We start from the raw sequence: 16,214 nt of genomic DNA on the forward strand, positions 1-16,214 counted from the left end.
AGCCCTATTATTTACCTTTAGATTTTTTGTCCTGAGGCAAAAAGGTTCCCTTCCCCCCAGTAACAGTTGAAATTATTGAATCTAACTGAGAACCAAATAATTTATTACCTTGGAAAGAAAGAGAAAGCAACGTTGACTTAGAAGTCCTATCTGCATTCCAAGACTTAAGCCATAAAGCTCCTCTGGCTAAAATAGCTAAAGACATATACCTGACATCAATTCTAATGATGATATTGAAAATGGCATCACAAACAAAGTTATTAGCATGTTGAAGAAGTTTAACAATGCTATAAGCATTATGGTCTGACACTTGTTGCACTAAAGCCTCCAACCAGAAAGTGGAAGCTGCAGCAACATCAGCCAAAGAAATAGCAGGTCTAAGAAGATTACCTGAACATAAATAAGCCTTCCTTAGAAAGGATTCAAGCTTTCTATCTAAAGGATCCTTAAAAGAAGTACTATCTGCCGTAGGAATAGTAGTACGTTTAGCAAGAGTAGAGATAGCCCCATCAACTTTGGAAATTTTTTCCCAAAACTCTAATCTATCAGATGGCAAAGGGTACAATTTCTTAAACCTTGGAGAAGGAGTAAATGAAGTACCCAGACTATTCCATTCCCTAGAAATTTCTTCTGAAATAGCATCAGGAACTGGAAAAACTTCTGGAATAACTACATGAGGTTTAAAAACTGAATTTAAACGCTTATTAGTTTTAATATCAAGAGGACTAGACTCCTCCATATCTAATGCAATCAACACTTCTTTAAAGTGAAAGTAAACTTCTCTTCAGCTCTGCAGATTTACATAAATGATTAAAAAACATTAGCACTTTCATTCATGATATTTTTAAATTGTGCACATAAATACCCTTTTCGCCGCATGTAACCGCATATTTTTGTCCTCTTCAATTCAGCCCGTCTCTGCTGAGTCACTTTATTTCCTGGTCACGTTTTTAGTATTTACCAATTGACTTTCTGGCCGATCGGCGGCCAGAAAGCTAAGTCACAGCCTGCTCGCATCGAATGCGCGGAGTCCAATAAAAACAAGTTGATGTCAGTCGCGCGTTCACAATTCCCGCATGCATTGTTTCTATTCATTCAGTATAATGTATCCCAACCGTTTGACGCATGCGTATTTTCGATAGGGGATGAGAAACTGTTTGACGCATGTGCATTTTCGATAGTGGATGAGAAACTTTGCATGCGCATTTGGACGCCGATCACCGATTAGCGCATGCGCAATAGATAGCAATATCGTGAACGAGCTTTGAAGCCTACGTGTAGAGCGGGTGGGACTGCTCTATACGTAATGACTACAAAATCCAGGAAGAGGAGGGTGGGAGGAGTAAAGCCAATAACGGTAGGGAAATAAATAATTGAAATATAAATGATTAGATCGAAGTAAAGTAAAAAAAAAACAGACGAAAATGATATATTGAACCAATAGAGTATTAGGATATATTGCAATGAGGAATACTTTACTTTCACTTTAAGTAAAGAACGAATAAACTCCATCTTAAACAAATATGAAGATTTATCAGTGTCAATATCCGAGGCAGAATCTTCTGAACCAGATAGATCTTCTTCAGAAATAGATAAGTCAGAATGATGGCGGTCATTTAAAAATTCATCTGAAATATGAGAAGTTTTAAAAGACCTCTTACGTTTACTAGAAGGAGGAATAACAGACAGAGCCTTCCGAATAGAATTAGAAACAAATTATTTTACATTAACAGGAACATCCTGAACATTAGATGTTGAAGAAACAACAACAGGTAATGGATTATTACTAATGGAAATATTATCTGTGTTTGATAGTTTATCATGATAACTAACACAAACTACAGCCGGAGGAACAGTTACCAAAAGTTTACAACAAATGCACTTAGCTTTGGTAGAACCGACATCAAGCAGCGTCTTTCCAGAAGTAGATTCTGATCCAGGGTCAGGTAGTGACATCTTGCAGTATGTAATAGAAAAAACAACATATAAAGCAAAATTATCAAATTCCTTAAAAGGCAGTTTCAGGAATGGGAAAAAATGCAAAACAAAACAAGCCTCTAGAAACCAGAAGCAACTAAAAAGTGAGACTGAAATAATGTATAAAAAACTGGCGCCAAGAATGACGCCCATATTTTTTGGCAACAAAAAAAAACGTCCGCAACACACATACGTCAAAAATGATGCAATCACGTGAAAACTTCAGGCGCCAACTATGACGCCGGAAATGACGAAATTTTTGCGCCAAAAAGTCTTGCGCCAAGAATGACGCAATAAATAGAAGCATTTTCTGCACCCGCGAGCCTAACAGCCCGCCATTTAGAAAAAAAAGTCAATTGAAAATTAATTTAAGGTAAGAAAAAATATAATTCATATGTATTTTCCCAAAAAAATGAAACTGACAGTCTGAAAGAAGGAATACTGATTATCCTGAATCATGGCAAATATTTTTTAACACATATATTTATAACTTTACATATAAAGTGCCCAACCATAGCTTTGAGTGTCATGAATACAAATAAGACTTACTTACCCTAAGACACTCATCTACACATAGCAGATAGCCAAACCAGTACTGAAACGAGAATCAGTAGAGGTAATGGTATATAAGAGTATATCGTCTATCTGAAAAGGGATGTAGGAGAAGAAATCTCAACGACCGATAACAGAGAACCTATGAAATAGATCCCTTAGAGGAAGACCATGGTATTCAAATAGGCAATACTCTCTTCACATCCCTCTGACATTCACTGCATTCTGAGAGGAAAACCGGGTTTCAGCCTGCTGCGAAGCGCATATCAACGTAGAAATCTAGCACAAACTTACTTCACCATCTCCATGGGAGGCAAAGTTTGTAAAACTGAATTGTGGGTGTGGTGAGGGGTGTATTTATAGGCATTTTGAGGTTTGGGAAACTTTGCCCCTCCTGGTAGGAATGTATATCCCATACGTCACTAGCTCATGGACTCTTGCCAATTACATGACAGAAAACAGAATTTATGCTTACCTGATAAATTACTTTCTCCAACGGTGTGTCCGGTCCACGGCGTCATCCATTACTTGTGGGATATTCTCCTCCCCTACAGGAAATGGCAAGGAGAGCACACAGCAAGAGCTGTCCATATAGCTCCCCCTCTGGCTCCGCCCCCCAGTCATTCGACCGACGGTTAGGAGAAAAAGGAGAAACTATAGGGTGCCGTGGTGACTGTAGTGTATAAAGAAAAAGAGAATTTTTTCAAACCTGATTAAAAAACCAGGGCGGGCCGTGGACCGGACACACCGTTGGAGAAAGTAATTTATCAGGTAAGCATAAATTCTGTTTTCTCCAACATTGGTGTGTCCGGTCCACGGCGTCATCCATTACTTGTGGGAACCAATACCAAAGCTTTAGGACACGGATGAAGGGAGGGAGCAAATCAGGTTACCTAAACAGAAGGCACCACGGCTTGCAAAACCTGTCTCCCAAAAATAGCCTCCGAAGAAGCATAAGTATCAAATTTGTAGAATTTGGCAAAAGTGTGCAGAGAAGACCAAGTCACTGCCCTACATATCTGATCAACAGAAGCCTCGTTCTTGAAGACTAACACCACAAACTCCTCACCATCCCCATGGAGATGCTACTTGTTCAGAGCGGCAAGGAGAATGACTGGGGGGCGGAGCCAGAGGGGGAGCTATATGGACAGCTCTTGCTGTGTGCTCTCCTTGCCATTCCCTGTAGGGGAGGAGAATATCCCACAAGTAATGGATGACGCCGTGGACCGGACACACCAATGTTGGAGAAATCTGTATTTTTAGATCAGTTCAAACAAATGTAAACCGAGATATTTACTTTATCAATATCTTCTTCCTCCTCTTCCTCCTCCTCTTCCTCAGAAAAGTCAAGGGTCTTGTTTGCAAGCAGTGGGTGCCACTGAAGGCACTTTCTCTTTGGTCGTTTTCCAGTTCCTTCTTCTTCAGTTGAATGATCCTTATTTCTAGTGCTTCCTTTCATTACTGCACTCTAAAATACATTAAATTATTACATCATTTGTAAAATATAGACATACCTCTATAGAAACAATTACTGTTAAAAATGGTTTTATTTACTTATAGCTAAGTATTTGTTACATATTCAATTGTAAATGCACATAATTACATATACAGTAAGGCTTGCTGCTTTCTATTAACTAGGTTTATGCTGAATTAGTAAAGTTCTACAAAAACTAAAATGATTTTCATTTTCATTAAAGTGAAGGTCCATTTTGATGAATTAGTGCCCGGTTTTTAATAAACCTATTAAAACAAGGGCACTTTAATTCACCAAAATTGACATTTCACTGTTTTCTTCAAAAACGTACCTTTTAATCCTGACTGCCGCTCCAGCGATTCCCCCGGGCATCGAAACCTCTGTAGACGTCAGAAATGACAAATCAGGCTTCCTCCAATCACAGCTTCCCCCCAACTGAGGAATCTTGGCCTGATGCAATGCTGTGATTGGAGGAAGATTTGTCATTTTGGACCCGAAGACGACTTGCAAGGGGCGGAGGAAGTGCTGGAGCAGCTGCAAGGATTAAAAGGTAAGTTTTTGAAGAAAACAGTGAAATGTCAATTTTGATGAATTAAAGTGCCCTTGTTTTTAATAGGTTTATTAAAAACCGGGCACTAATTCATCAAAATGGACCTTCACTTTAACTTCTCAGGAGTGACCCAATGCAAGAATCCAACTATTTTATGTATTATTTGTAATAAATGTTCATTTATATGCAGCATACAATAATGCTGTTCATTATCAGTAAATAATGTAGAATCACCCACAGGGTATTTGGCTCATGGAGTAGCTGCAATGTTTGAACCTGGAGACATGAACCTACCACCTTTCCCACACTGCCGTCATGTACGACAAGTTATATACAAAGACAAGTTATATAAACCACTGTTAACATATCTCATTAAGTTTTTATGATTATTAAGAGATTTCAAGCAAATTGCAGGAGTGATTACACCACACTACTATCCTGAATTAGACTTTAGACTACTCAAGTCAACTTGTTGTGTGCTGGTTGTTTTACTAGATTATACCTATATCAAGTAACCCACGGAAAAAACAATAACTTAGACCTTAACAAAGAGCGTCCATCTAAAATGAAAACGGATTACAAATTCAAAGTAGACACACACATAATGAACCATAGATCATTTCAATATAATTTATGTACACCGACTCAAGTTATTATATCAAACATTGCACAACAAACAAACTATAAAACCTTATTAAATGTATTTCTTTCAAGATGATTAGAATCCACAAGTCGTCACGTGGGATATTTTTCTGTCCACCATGGCAAAGCAGAGAAGGAAAGCCAACCCAATGCCAAAAATACATGCATAAGAGAGCAGGGTTCTGGACTTTCCCCATCATGAAGGAAATACAGTACATTTATAAGGTAAGCATGATTTGTTTTCTTTAAAATAATGATGAGAATCCACAAATCATCACATGCGGGATTCAATACCCAAGCAGTGGTGTCCACAAAACCACCAGAATAAAGCAGTACTAAGACATTAGGCAGAAAGATTAATAACTAGACTAAGGGACGCCTCAGCTGAAATATAAACATCAAAATGGTAAAGCATAGGCAAGGAAGAACAGGTAGTAAGTAGCCTTACAAATCTAGTCAAGAGAAGAAATATTATGAAAGGCCCAAGAAATAGCCACTGAACAGTAATTGATTAGATTCATTTATTGTCATTGTAGAAAGTAAAAAACAGAGACAACGAAATGTAATTGAGTATCTAACCTGTCCATAACAAAAAAGTACTATAAAGATGGTAAATCTAATAAGTGGACAAGAACAAAAGTGAGCATTAGTGACATATGTGCTAAATTGCCATCACCACAGAAAATATGTAAAGTGCATTATGCAATAAACGAAAAAATTACAACCTAAAAGGAGTGTATGCATGCATGTATGTATGTATGTATGTATGTATGTATGCGTGTGTATATATACATACATATATATACACATACATATACACACATACATATACACTTTGAGTATAACTCACAAAAAGTTTATATAAAGTGCGTGGATTACAGGTAAAAACTGTGTGTATGTTTACATTAATATAAATGTAATATGCAATGTATATTAATATAGATGGTGAACAATGCAGTTAATCAAAATGCATTGTGCAATGTGTATATAATGAAAAGAAAAAAGAGGGACAATAGTGTCCATAGTACTAATGATAAGTTGATAAATTAGCAACAGAGTAAAGATATTCAAAATAAGCAAGTTATGGTCAGAATCTTAAATATAATATAATAAAAAAAAACAAAACGACAAAATTTAAAAAAAAAAAAAAAAAAAAAAAAAAAAAAAGATTAAAAAGGAAATTTATGCTTACCTGATAAATTGATTTCTTCTACGATATGACAAGTCCACGGATTCATCCTTTACTTGTGGGATATTATCCTCCTGCTAAAGAGCACCACAGCAGAGCTGTCTATATAGCTCCTCCCTTGAATCCACCCCCACCCCCCAGTCATTCGACCGAAAGGTATAGGAAGAAAAAAGGAGAAAACTAAAAGGTGCAGAGGTGACTGAAGTTTTAAACACAAAAATATCATGTCTTAAATTGACAGGGAGGGCCGTGGACTCGTCGTATCGTAGAAGAAATCAATTTATCAGGTAAGCATAAATTTCCTTTTCTTCTACTAGATACGACGAGTACACGGATTCATCCTTTACTTGTGGGATACAATACCAAAGCTACAGGACACGGATGAACGGGAGGGACAAGACAGATACCTAAACAGAAGGCACTACTGCTTGAAGAACTTTTCTCCCAAAAATAGCCTCAGAAGAAGCAAAAGTATAAAATTTGGAAAAGGTATGAAGCGAAGACCAAGTCGCAGCCTTACAAATCTGTTCAACAGAAGCATCGTTTTTAAAAGCCCATGTGGAAGCCACCGCTCTAGTAGAATGAGCAGTAATTTTTTTAGGAGGCTGCTGTCCAGCAGTCTCGTATGCCAAACGGATGATGCTTTTCAGCCAAAAAGAAAGAGGTAGCCATAGCTTTTTGACCCCTACACTTTCCAGAATAGACAACAAATAGAGAACATGTTTGACGGAAATCCTTGGTCGCTTGTAAGTAAAACTTCAAGGCACAAACCACGTCCAAGTTATGTAACAGACGCTCCTTCTTAGAAGAAGGACTAGGACACAGAGAAGGAACAACAATTTCCTGATTAATATTCTTATTTGAAACAACCTTAGGAAGGAATCAAGGTTTAGTGCGCAAAACCACCTTATCAGACTGGAATATAAGATAAGGCGAGTCGCATTGTAACGCAGAAAGCTCAGAAACTCTTCAAGCAGAAGAGATAGCAACTAAAAACAGAACTTTCCAAGATAGAAGTTTAATATCTATGGAATGCACGGGTTCAAACGGAACCCCTTGAAGAACATTTAGAACTAAATTCAAACTCCATGGCGGAGCAACAGGTTTAAACACAGGCTTGATTCTAACTAAAGCCTGACAAAACGACTGAACGTCTGGGACATCTGCCAGACGCTTGTGTAGTAAGATTGACAAAGCAGAAATCTGTCCCTTTAAGGAACTAGCTGATAATCCCTTCTCCAATCCTTCTTGGGGAAAGGACAAAATCCTAGGAATCTTGATCTTACTCCATGAGTAGCCCTTGGATTCGCACCAATAAAGATATTTACACCATATTTTATGGAAAATTTTCCTAGCCTTCGAGCCTGAATCAAGGTATCAATGACCGACTCAGAGAATCCCCGCTTAGATAAAATCAAGCATTCAATCTCCAAGCAGTCAGTTGCAGAGAAATTAAATTTGGATGTTGGAACGGACCTTGAATGAGAAGGTCCTGTCTCAGTGGCAGTTTCCACGGTGGCAGAGATGACATTTCCACCAGATCTGCATACCAAGTCCTGCGTGGCCACGCAGGCGCTATCAAGATTACCGAAGCCCTCTCCTGTTTGGTTCTTGCAATCAGATGAGGTAGGAGAGGAAAAGGAGGAAACACATAAGCCAGGTTGAACTATCAAGGTACTGCTAGAGCATCTATCAGTACTGCTTGAGGATCCCTTGATCTGGACCCGTAACAAAGAAGTTTGGCATTCTGACGAGATGCCATCAGATCCAATTCCGGTGTGCCCCATTGATGGATCAATGCCGCAAACACCTCCAGATGGAGCTCCCACTCCCCCGGATGAAAAGTCTGACGACTTAGAAAATCTGCTTCCTAGTTCTCCACTCCTGGGATATATATTGCTGATAGATGGCAAGAGCGAGTCTCTGCCCATCAAATTATTTTGGAAACCTCTATCATCGCTAGCTAACTCTTTGTTCCCCCTTGATGATTGATATATGCTACAGTCGTGATATTGTCTGACTGGAATCTTATGAATTTGGCCGAAGCCAGCTGAGGCCACGCTTGAAGCGCTTTGAATATTGCTCTCAGTTCCAGAATATTTATTGGTAGTAGGAACTCCTCCTGAGTCCAAACACCCTGAGCCTTCAGGGAATTCCAGACTGCACCCCAGCCCAAGACGCTGGCGTCCATCGTCAATATGACCCATGCTGGACTGCGGAAGCACATTCCCTGTGACAGATGATCCTGTGACAACCACCAATGAATAGAGTCTCTGGCCTCTAGATCCAGATTTATCCGAGGAGATAAATCCGCATAATCCCCATTCCACTGTCTGAGCATGCACAGCTGCAGTGGTCTGAGATGCAAGCGAGCAAACGGAACTGTGTCCATTGCCGCTACCATTAACCCAATGCCCTCCATTCACTGCGCCACTGATGGCAGAGAAATAGAATGAAGAGCTCGGCAAGTAGTTAAGATCTTTGATTTTCTGACCTCCGTCAGCAAAATTTTCATGTCTACCGAGTCTATCAGAGTTCCTAGGAATGGAACTCTTGTCAGAGGAACTAGTGAACTCTTTTTTTTTTATGTTCACCTTCCACCCGTGAGTTCTTAGAAAAGCCAACACGATGTCCGTGTGAGATTTGGCTAGATGGTAAGTTGACGCCTGAATCAAAATATCGTCCAGATAAGGCGCCACTGCTATGCCCCGCGGCCTTAGAAACGCCAGAAGGGACCCTAGCACCTTTGTGAACAGTCTGGGAGCTGTGGCCAACCCGAAAGGAAGGGCCACAAACTGGTAATGTTTGTCCAGGAAGGCGAACCTGAGGAACTGGTGATCTTTGTGGATAGGAATGTGAAGTTACGCATCCTTCAAATCCACGGTGGTCATATATTGACCCTCCTGGATCATTGGTAAAATTGTTCGTATGGTCTCCATCTTGAACGATGGTACTCTGAGAAATTTGTTTAGACCTTTGAGATCTAAAATCGGTCTGAAGGTTCCCTCTTTTTTGGGAACCACGAACAGATTTGAGTAAAACCCCTGCCCTTGTTCTAGTTTTGGAACTGGGCAGATTACACCCATGGTATATAGGTCTTCTACACAGCGTAAGAACGCCTCTCTTTTTGTCTGGTCTACAGACAAACGTGAAAGATGAAATCTCCCTCTTTGGAGAGAATCCTTGAATTCTAGACGATACCCCTGGGTCACAATTTCTAATGCCCAGGAATCCTGAACGTCTCTTGCCCAAGCCTGAGCAAAGAGAGAAAGTCTGCCCCCTACTAGATCCGGTCCCGGATCAGGGGCTGCCCCTTCATGCTGTCTTGGTAGCAGCAGCGGGCTTCTTGGCCTGTTTACCTTTATTCCAGGTCTGGTTAGGTCTCCAGACTGACTTGGATTGTGCAAAGTTCCATATACCCAGGTCTAAAAGAAAGCTATGTGCACCCTCCATTGCCATCAAAAATAAAAACGTTTGCTTTACGCAAAGAAAAAACTGTTAATTGCCTTCCAAACATAAAATCGTTTGCCCAACAAACATTATGTCATCAGTGTCAACCATTTTTTCAGCCCAAAACATACAGGTCCCAGTAATACCCTTCTATTTCACATGTAGGATTACTGCTTACTCTCCAGAAAAAAATGACTGAACATACCTCAATGCTTGTAGCATGAAAAACGTTCCTCACACTGAAGTTTGTCAAGTACTCCTCAGCCATTCTGTGGGAACTACACTGGATCAAAGTAACAACTGCTAAGATCATGAGTCTCCAGGCAGAAATCTTCATCCATCTGCTGCCTGGGAAAAAATAGTCACCGGTACCATTTAAAATAAGAAAAGTCTTGCTTGAAGAAAATAAAAACTCATTTTATCACCTCTTTCCCTTAACCCCTTCCTATTACTTAGTATAGGAAAAGAGAATGACTGGGGGGTGGAGTCAAGGGAGGAGCTATATAGACAGCTCTGCTGTAGTGCTCTTTGCCACTTCCTGTTAGCAGGAGGATAATATCCCACAAGTAAAGGATGAATACGTGGACTTGTCGTATCTAGTAGAAGAAAAGTTCTTGTTTAGCAAGGTAACAACTCTGGGGAAAAAACTTTTCTGTAGCCTGGCTGTCTTGCCGTTCAGACTCCTATATCGCCTCCCAGATGGTAAAAGGGCAAATAAACCATTACTAGCATAGAAAGGATCGTTGATAATACAGTGAGCCTTTTGGAGATTTCGCCTGCACTGGAGATCCTCGATAAGAGGTAACTGAACACCAATATACTGGGCAATTTTTACCACCCGTTGCATAGCCCTACGATCAGAGTTAGTACAATTTCCGTACCACACTGTAATACAATTAGTGAGAATACTTTCAATAGTACAGTGATAAAAACTGACCAGAATCTGAGGGGACAGATTACTTTTTAAGGACACTGAAAAAAGAAAAAGACGTTGTTGCGCCTTCTTCACTAGGATAGAGGTATTCAATGTCCAGGACGGGTCTTCAGAAATGTGAGTTCCTAAGAGTTTGTTCTTCTTGGTATTGAGATCCATATTATTTTAAGCGCACCATGTCACCAGGTGCTTTACCTCCTCCATATAGGCTGTCTCGTCGTGGTTACTAATCTGGCCTACTACAGTAGTGTCATTTGCAAACTTAATAATGTTATTAGACACATACCTAGGCAGGTAGTCATAGGTAAAGAGGGAGTATAATAATGGACTCAGTACACAACCTTGTGGAAAACCAGTGTTAAGGGTCAAGGTAGCAGAGATATGATTGCCTATCCTCACTGACTGAGGTCTGTCAGAAAATCCAGAATCCAATTAGAGAGCATGGTGTTAAAGCCCAGGTCATGAAGTTTAGCAACCAATTTTGCAGGAATAACAGTGTTGAATGCTGAGCTAAAGTCAATAAACAGCATTCTTACATAGGTGTTGCTAAGATCCAAATGGGTTAGGGCAAAATGTAGTGCTGTAGAGATGGCATCTTCCGTTGACCCATTCTGACGGTAGGCATATTGATTAGGATCTAATGTAGGTGGTAAACAAGCTTTAAAATGGACCATAACCAGCCTCTCAAAACATTTCATGATGGTCGAGGTAAGTGCAATAGGGCGAAAGTCATTTAGACTCACTGTAGCAGATTGTTTTGGCACAGGCTTAAGAGACGACTTGTAAGCCTTTTTGATCAAAGCCTTAAACCAGGCCGTCAGTGTAGCCATATACTTATGACCCTTGAAGAGTCTAGAAAAGTAGAAAAATAGAGAAGAAGAAAGTTTAAAAAAAAAAGACTTGGTTGCTTTCATATAAAATTTAAAAGCCTGGAGTTGGACACAAGTAAAATGCTTTAATCTCGTGAGTTATTGTATCTGTGGATACCACATTTCAGAAGAATAATTTGTTTATTCCAATAACAGCTTTATCCTGATGAAAAAATAGTAAAAGGATTACGGAGCTGAAAGCTAAACGGCTATCAAAAAAAAAGAACCTTCCAAGTCAAGTGCTGGACATCTAGAACATGCATTGTTTGAAAAGGAGGGCTGGAAGACCCCTCAAGACCAAATCCAAGGCAAAATATATATATATATCAGGAAGTTTACCATTTTTCTGATAAATCAATACAAGCAAAGCAGAAATATTACAAACTGGCAGAAAAACCTTTTCCAAATCTTCAAGACACGTCACTTATGTTCTTCATATCTTGCGTTAATTACAGGCTTCCTCACTTGAATCAATGTTTCAACCACTTTGTCAGACAATCCTCTGTTGACCATGATCAAGCATTTTCTCACCAGGCCATCAAAAGTTTAAAGACCCTGATTAAATAAAGGACCCCAAGATAAAATACCTCAGAGAAATACCAAGTTCTGCCAAGCCAGAGCAATCAGAATTATTGAAGCCTGCACTAGCTTGAGTCTGGCTATAAACCTGGATAGCAACACAAACAGAAGGAAGGTTACATTAGTCTGAACGACCAGTGGTCCACTGGTGCATCCACAAAACCTGCTTGGGCATCACAGGACCTGGCACAATGAGGAAGTTTGTGCTTCAATCAAGAGGCCATGATATTTCTCTGGCAAGCTCCAAGTAGGAGCAATCAGAATCACCAATTCCTGTTTCAGCTTTATTTAAGCTATTACACTTGGTGGTAACACTAACACAGGAAAGAATGACCATGGCACCACTAAGGCACCAACAATAACCAACTGAGGGTCTTGAGACCAGGCACAATAACATCAAAGTTTGTGATTTAGCAAAGGCTGTGAGGTTAATCTCTGGCATTCACCAGCAAATCACAATGTGTTTGAAAACCTCCTCATGTAGAGACCATTTTACTAGATGCAGGCATTGGCAGCTGAGAAAGTCCATGCCCCAACTGTTTACATCTGGAGTATGAATGGCCAATAACACTCTTATGGAGTTCTACCCAAAAGTATGTGTAAAACCTTCCTTATTGCTGAGGAATTTTGAGTTCCACTGTTAAGACATTGTCTGATTAGAACAAAATGTAAGGTTTGTGTCTTTGCAGAGCTCTGAAGGTCACTAGGAGTTAAAAAAAAAATGATACCGGAAAACAAAACTTCCGGTGCTTTCAAAGACTAATAGACCACCCCCCGAGCCCAGAAGTCTGGTGTATGTTGAGACTACAGTCCAGTTCAGCCATCAAAAACATAATTTATGCTTACCTGATAAATGTATTTCTCTTGTAGTGTGTTCAGTCCACGGGTCATCCATTACTTATGGGATATATTCTCCTTCCCAACAGGAAGTTGCAAGAGGATCACCCAAGCAGAGCTGCTATATAGCTCCTCCCCTCACATGTCATATCCAGTCATTCGACCGAAACAAGACAAGAAAGGAGAAACTATAAGGTGCAGTGGTGACTGGAGTTATAATTTTAAAATTTAGAACCTGCCTTAAAGAGACAGGGCGGGCCGTGGACTGAACACACTACAAGAGAAATAAATTTATCAGGTAAGCATAAATTATGTTTTCTCTTGTTAAGTGTGTTCAGTCCACGGGTCATCCATTACATATGGGATACCAATACCAAAGCTAAGTACACGGATGATGGGAGGGACAAGGCAGGAACATTAAACAGAAGGAACCACTGCCTGTAGAACCTTTCTCCCAAAAACAGCCTCCGAAGAAGCAAAAGTGTAAAATTTGTAAAATTTGGAAAAAGTATGAAGTGAAGACCAAGTTGCGGCCTTGAAATCTGTTCAACAGAGGCCTCATTCTTAAAGACCCAGGTGGAAGCCACAGCTCTGGTGGAATGAGCTGTAATTCTTTCAGGAGGCTGCTGTCCAGCAGTCTCATAGGCTAAACGTATTATGCTACGAAGCCAAAAAGAGAGAGAGGTAGACGAAGCCTTTTGACCTCTCCTCTGTCCAGAGTAAACGACAAACAGAGAAGAAGTTTGTCTAAAATCTTTAGTTGCCTGTAAGAAGAACTTCAGAGCACGTACCACGTCTAGATTATGCAAAAGACGTTCCTTCTTTGAAGAAGGATTAGGACATAATGATGGAACAACAATCTCTTGATTGATATTCCTGTTAGAAACAACCTTAGGTAAAAACCCAGGTTTAGTACGCAGAACTACCTTGTCTGAATGAAAGATCAGATAAGGAGAATCACAATGTAAGGCAGATAACTCAGAGACTCTTCGAGCCGAGGAAATAGCCATCAAAAACAAAACTTTCCAAGATAAAAGCTTAATATCAATGGAATGAAGGGGTTCAAACGGAACACCCTGAAGAACTTTAAGAACCAAGTTTAAGCTCCACGGAGGAGCAACAGCTTTAAACACAGGCTTAATTCTAGCCAAAGCCTGACAAAAGGCCTGGACGTCTGGATTCTCTGCCAGACGTTTGTGTAAAAGAATAGACAGAGCTGAAATCTGTCCCTTTAGCGAACTAGCAGATAAACCCTTTTCTAAACCCTCTTGTAGAAAAGCTAATATCCTAGGAATCCTAACCTTACTCCATGAGTAACTCTTGGATTCACACCAATATAAATATTTACGCCATATCTTATGGTAAATTCTTCTTGTCACAGGTTTCCGAGCCTGTATTAATGTATCAATAACCGAATCCGAAAACCCACGCTTTGATAGAATCAAGCGTTCAATTTCCAGGCAGTCAGCCTCAGAGAAATTAGGTTTGGATGGTTGAAAGGACCCTGAATTAGAAGGTCCTGCCTCAGAGGAAGAGACCATGGTGGACAGGACGACATGTCCACTAGGTCTGCATAACCAGGTCCTGCGTGGCCACGCAGGCGCTATCAGAATTACAGATGCCCTCTCCTGTTTGATCCTGGCAATCAGCCGAGGTAGCAACGGAAATGGTGGAAACACATAAGCTATGTTGAAAACCCAAGGGGCTGCTAATGCATCTACCAGCACCGCTCTCGGGTCCCTGGACCTGGATCCGTAACAAGGAAGCTTCGCGTTCTGGCGAGATGCCATGAGATCCAGATCCGGATCGCCCCAACGACGAATCAGTTGAGCAAATACCTCCGGGTGAAGTTCCCACTCTCCCGGATGAAAAAGTCTGGCGACTTAGGAAATCCGCCTCCCAGTTCTCTACGCCTGGGATGTGAATCGCTGACAGGTGGCAAGAGTGAGACTCTGCCCAGCGAATTATCTTCGAGACTTCCAACATCGCTAGGGAACTCCTGGTTCCCCCTTGATGATTGATGTAAGCCACAGTCGTGATATTGTCCGACTGAAATCTGATGAACCTCAGCTTTGCTAACTGAGGCCAAGCTAGAAGAGCATTGAATATTGCTCTTAATTCTAGAATGTTTATAGGGAGGAGTTTCTCCTCCTGAGTCCACGATCCCTGAGCCTTCAGGGAATTCCAGACTGCTCCCCAGCCTAGAAGGCTGGCATCCGTTGTTACAATTGTCCAATCTGGCCTGCGAAAGGTCATTCCTTTGGACAGATGAACCAGTGACAACCACAAGAGAAGCGAATCCCTGGTCTCCTGGTCCAGATTTAGCAAAGGGGACAGATCTGAGTAATCCCCGTTCCATTGACTGAGCATGCATAGTTGCAGCGGTCTGAGATGCAGGCGCGCAAATGGCACTATGTCCATTGCCGCGACCATTAAGCCGATTATCTCCATGCACTGAGCTACTGATGGGCTTGGAACGGAATGAAGGACACGGCAAGCATTGAGAATCTTTGATAACCTGGACTCCGTCAGGTAAATCTTCATCTCTACAGAATCTATAAGAGTCCCTAGAAAAGGAACCCTTGTGAGTGGTAACAGAGAACTCTTTTCCACGTTCACTTTCCACCCATGCGACCTCAGAAATGCTAGAACTATCTCTGTATGAGACTTTGCATTCTGAAAACTTGATGCTTGTATCAGAATGTCGTCTAGGTACGGGGCCACCGCTATGCCTCGTGGTCTTAGTACCGCCAGAAGTGAGCCCAGAACCTTCGTAAAAATTCTCGGGGCCGTGGCTAACCCGAAGGGAAGAGCCACAAACTGGTAATGCCTGTCTAGAAAGGCAAACCTCAGGTACCGATAATGATCTTTGTGAATCGGTATATGAAGGTAAGCATCCTTTAAGTCCACCGTGGTCATATATTGACCCTCTTGAATCATGGGTAGGATGGTTCGAATGGTTTCCATCTTGAACGATGGTACCCTTAGGAATTTGTTTAAGATATTTAAGTCCAAGATTGGTCTGAAGGTTCCCTCTTTTTTGGGAACCACAAATAGATTTGAGTAAAATCCTTGTCCCTGTTCCGATCGCAGAACTGAATGGATCAATCCCATGATTAAGAGGTCTTGTACACATTGTAGAAATGCCTCTCTCTTTACTA

The 16,214-nt window shown here is 40.7% G+C and overlaps 1 protein-coding gene across 1 annotated transcript in view; it reads right to left on the reverse strand.

The window, feature by feature from the left end:
• BBX (BBX high mobility group box domain containing) overlaps window positions 1-16,214 on the reverse strand; it is a 708,257-nt gene that overhangs the window by 566,547 nt on the left and 125,496 nt on the right. The window contains exon 3 of the mRNA XM_053705430.1: window positions 3,827-3,997. Within this exon, the coding sequence (XP_053561405.1) occupies window positions 3,827-3,997 (171 nt within the window). The remainder of the gene's footprint in view (window positions 1-3,826; window positions 3,998-16,214) is intronic.

Source organism: Bombina bombina, chromosome 3 (genome assembly GCF_027579735.1).
Source record: "Bombina bombina isolate aBomBom1 chromosome 3, aBomBom1.pri, whole genome shotgun sequence".
Classification (NCBI taxonomy): domain Eukaryota; kingdom Metazoa; phylum Chordata; class Amphibia; order Anura; family Bombinatoridae; genus Bombina; species Bombina bombina.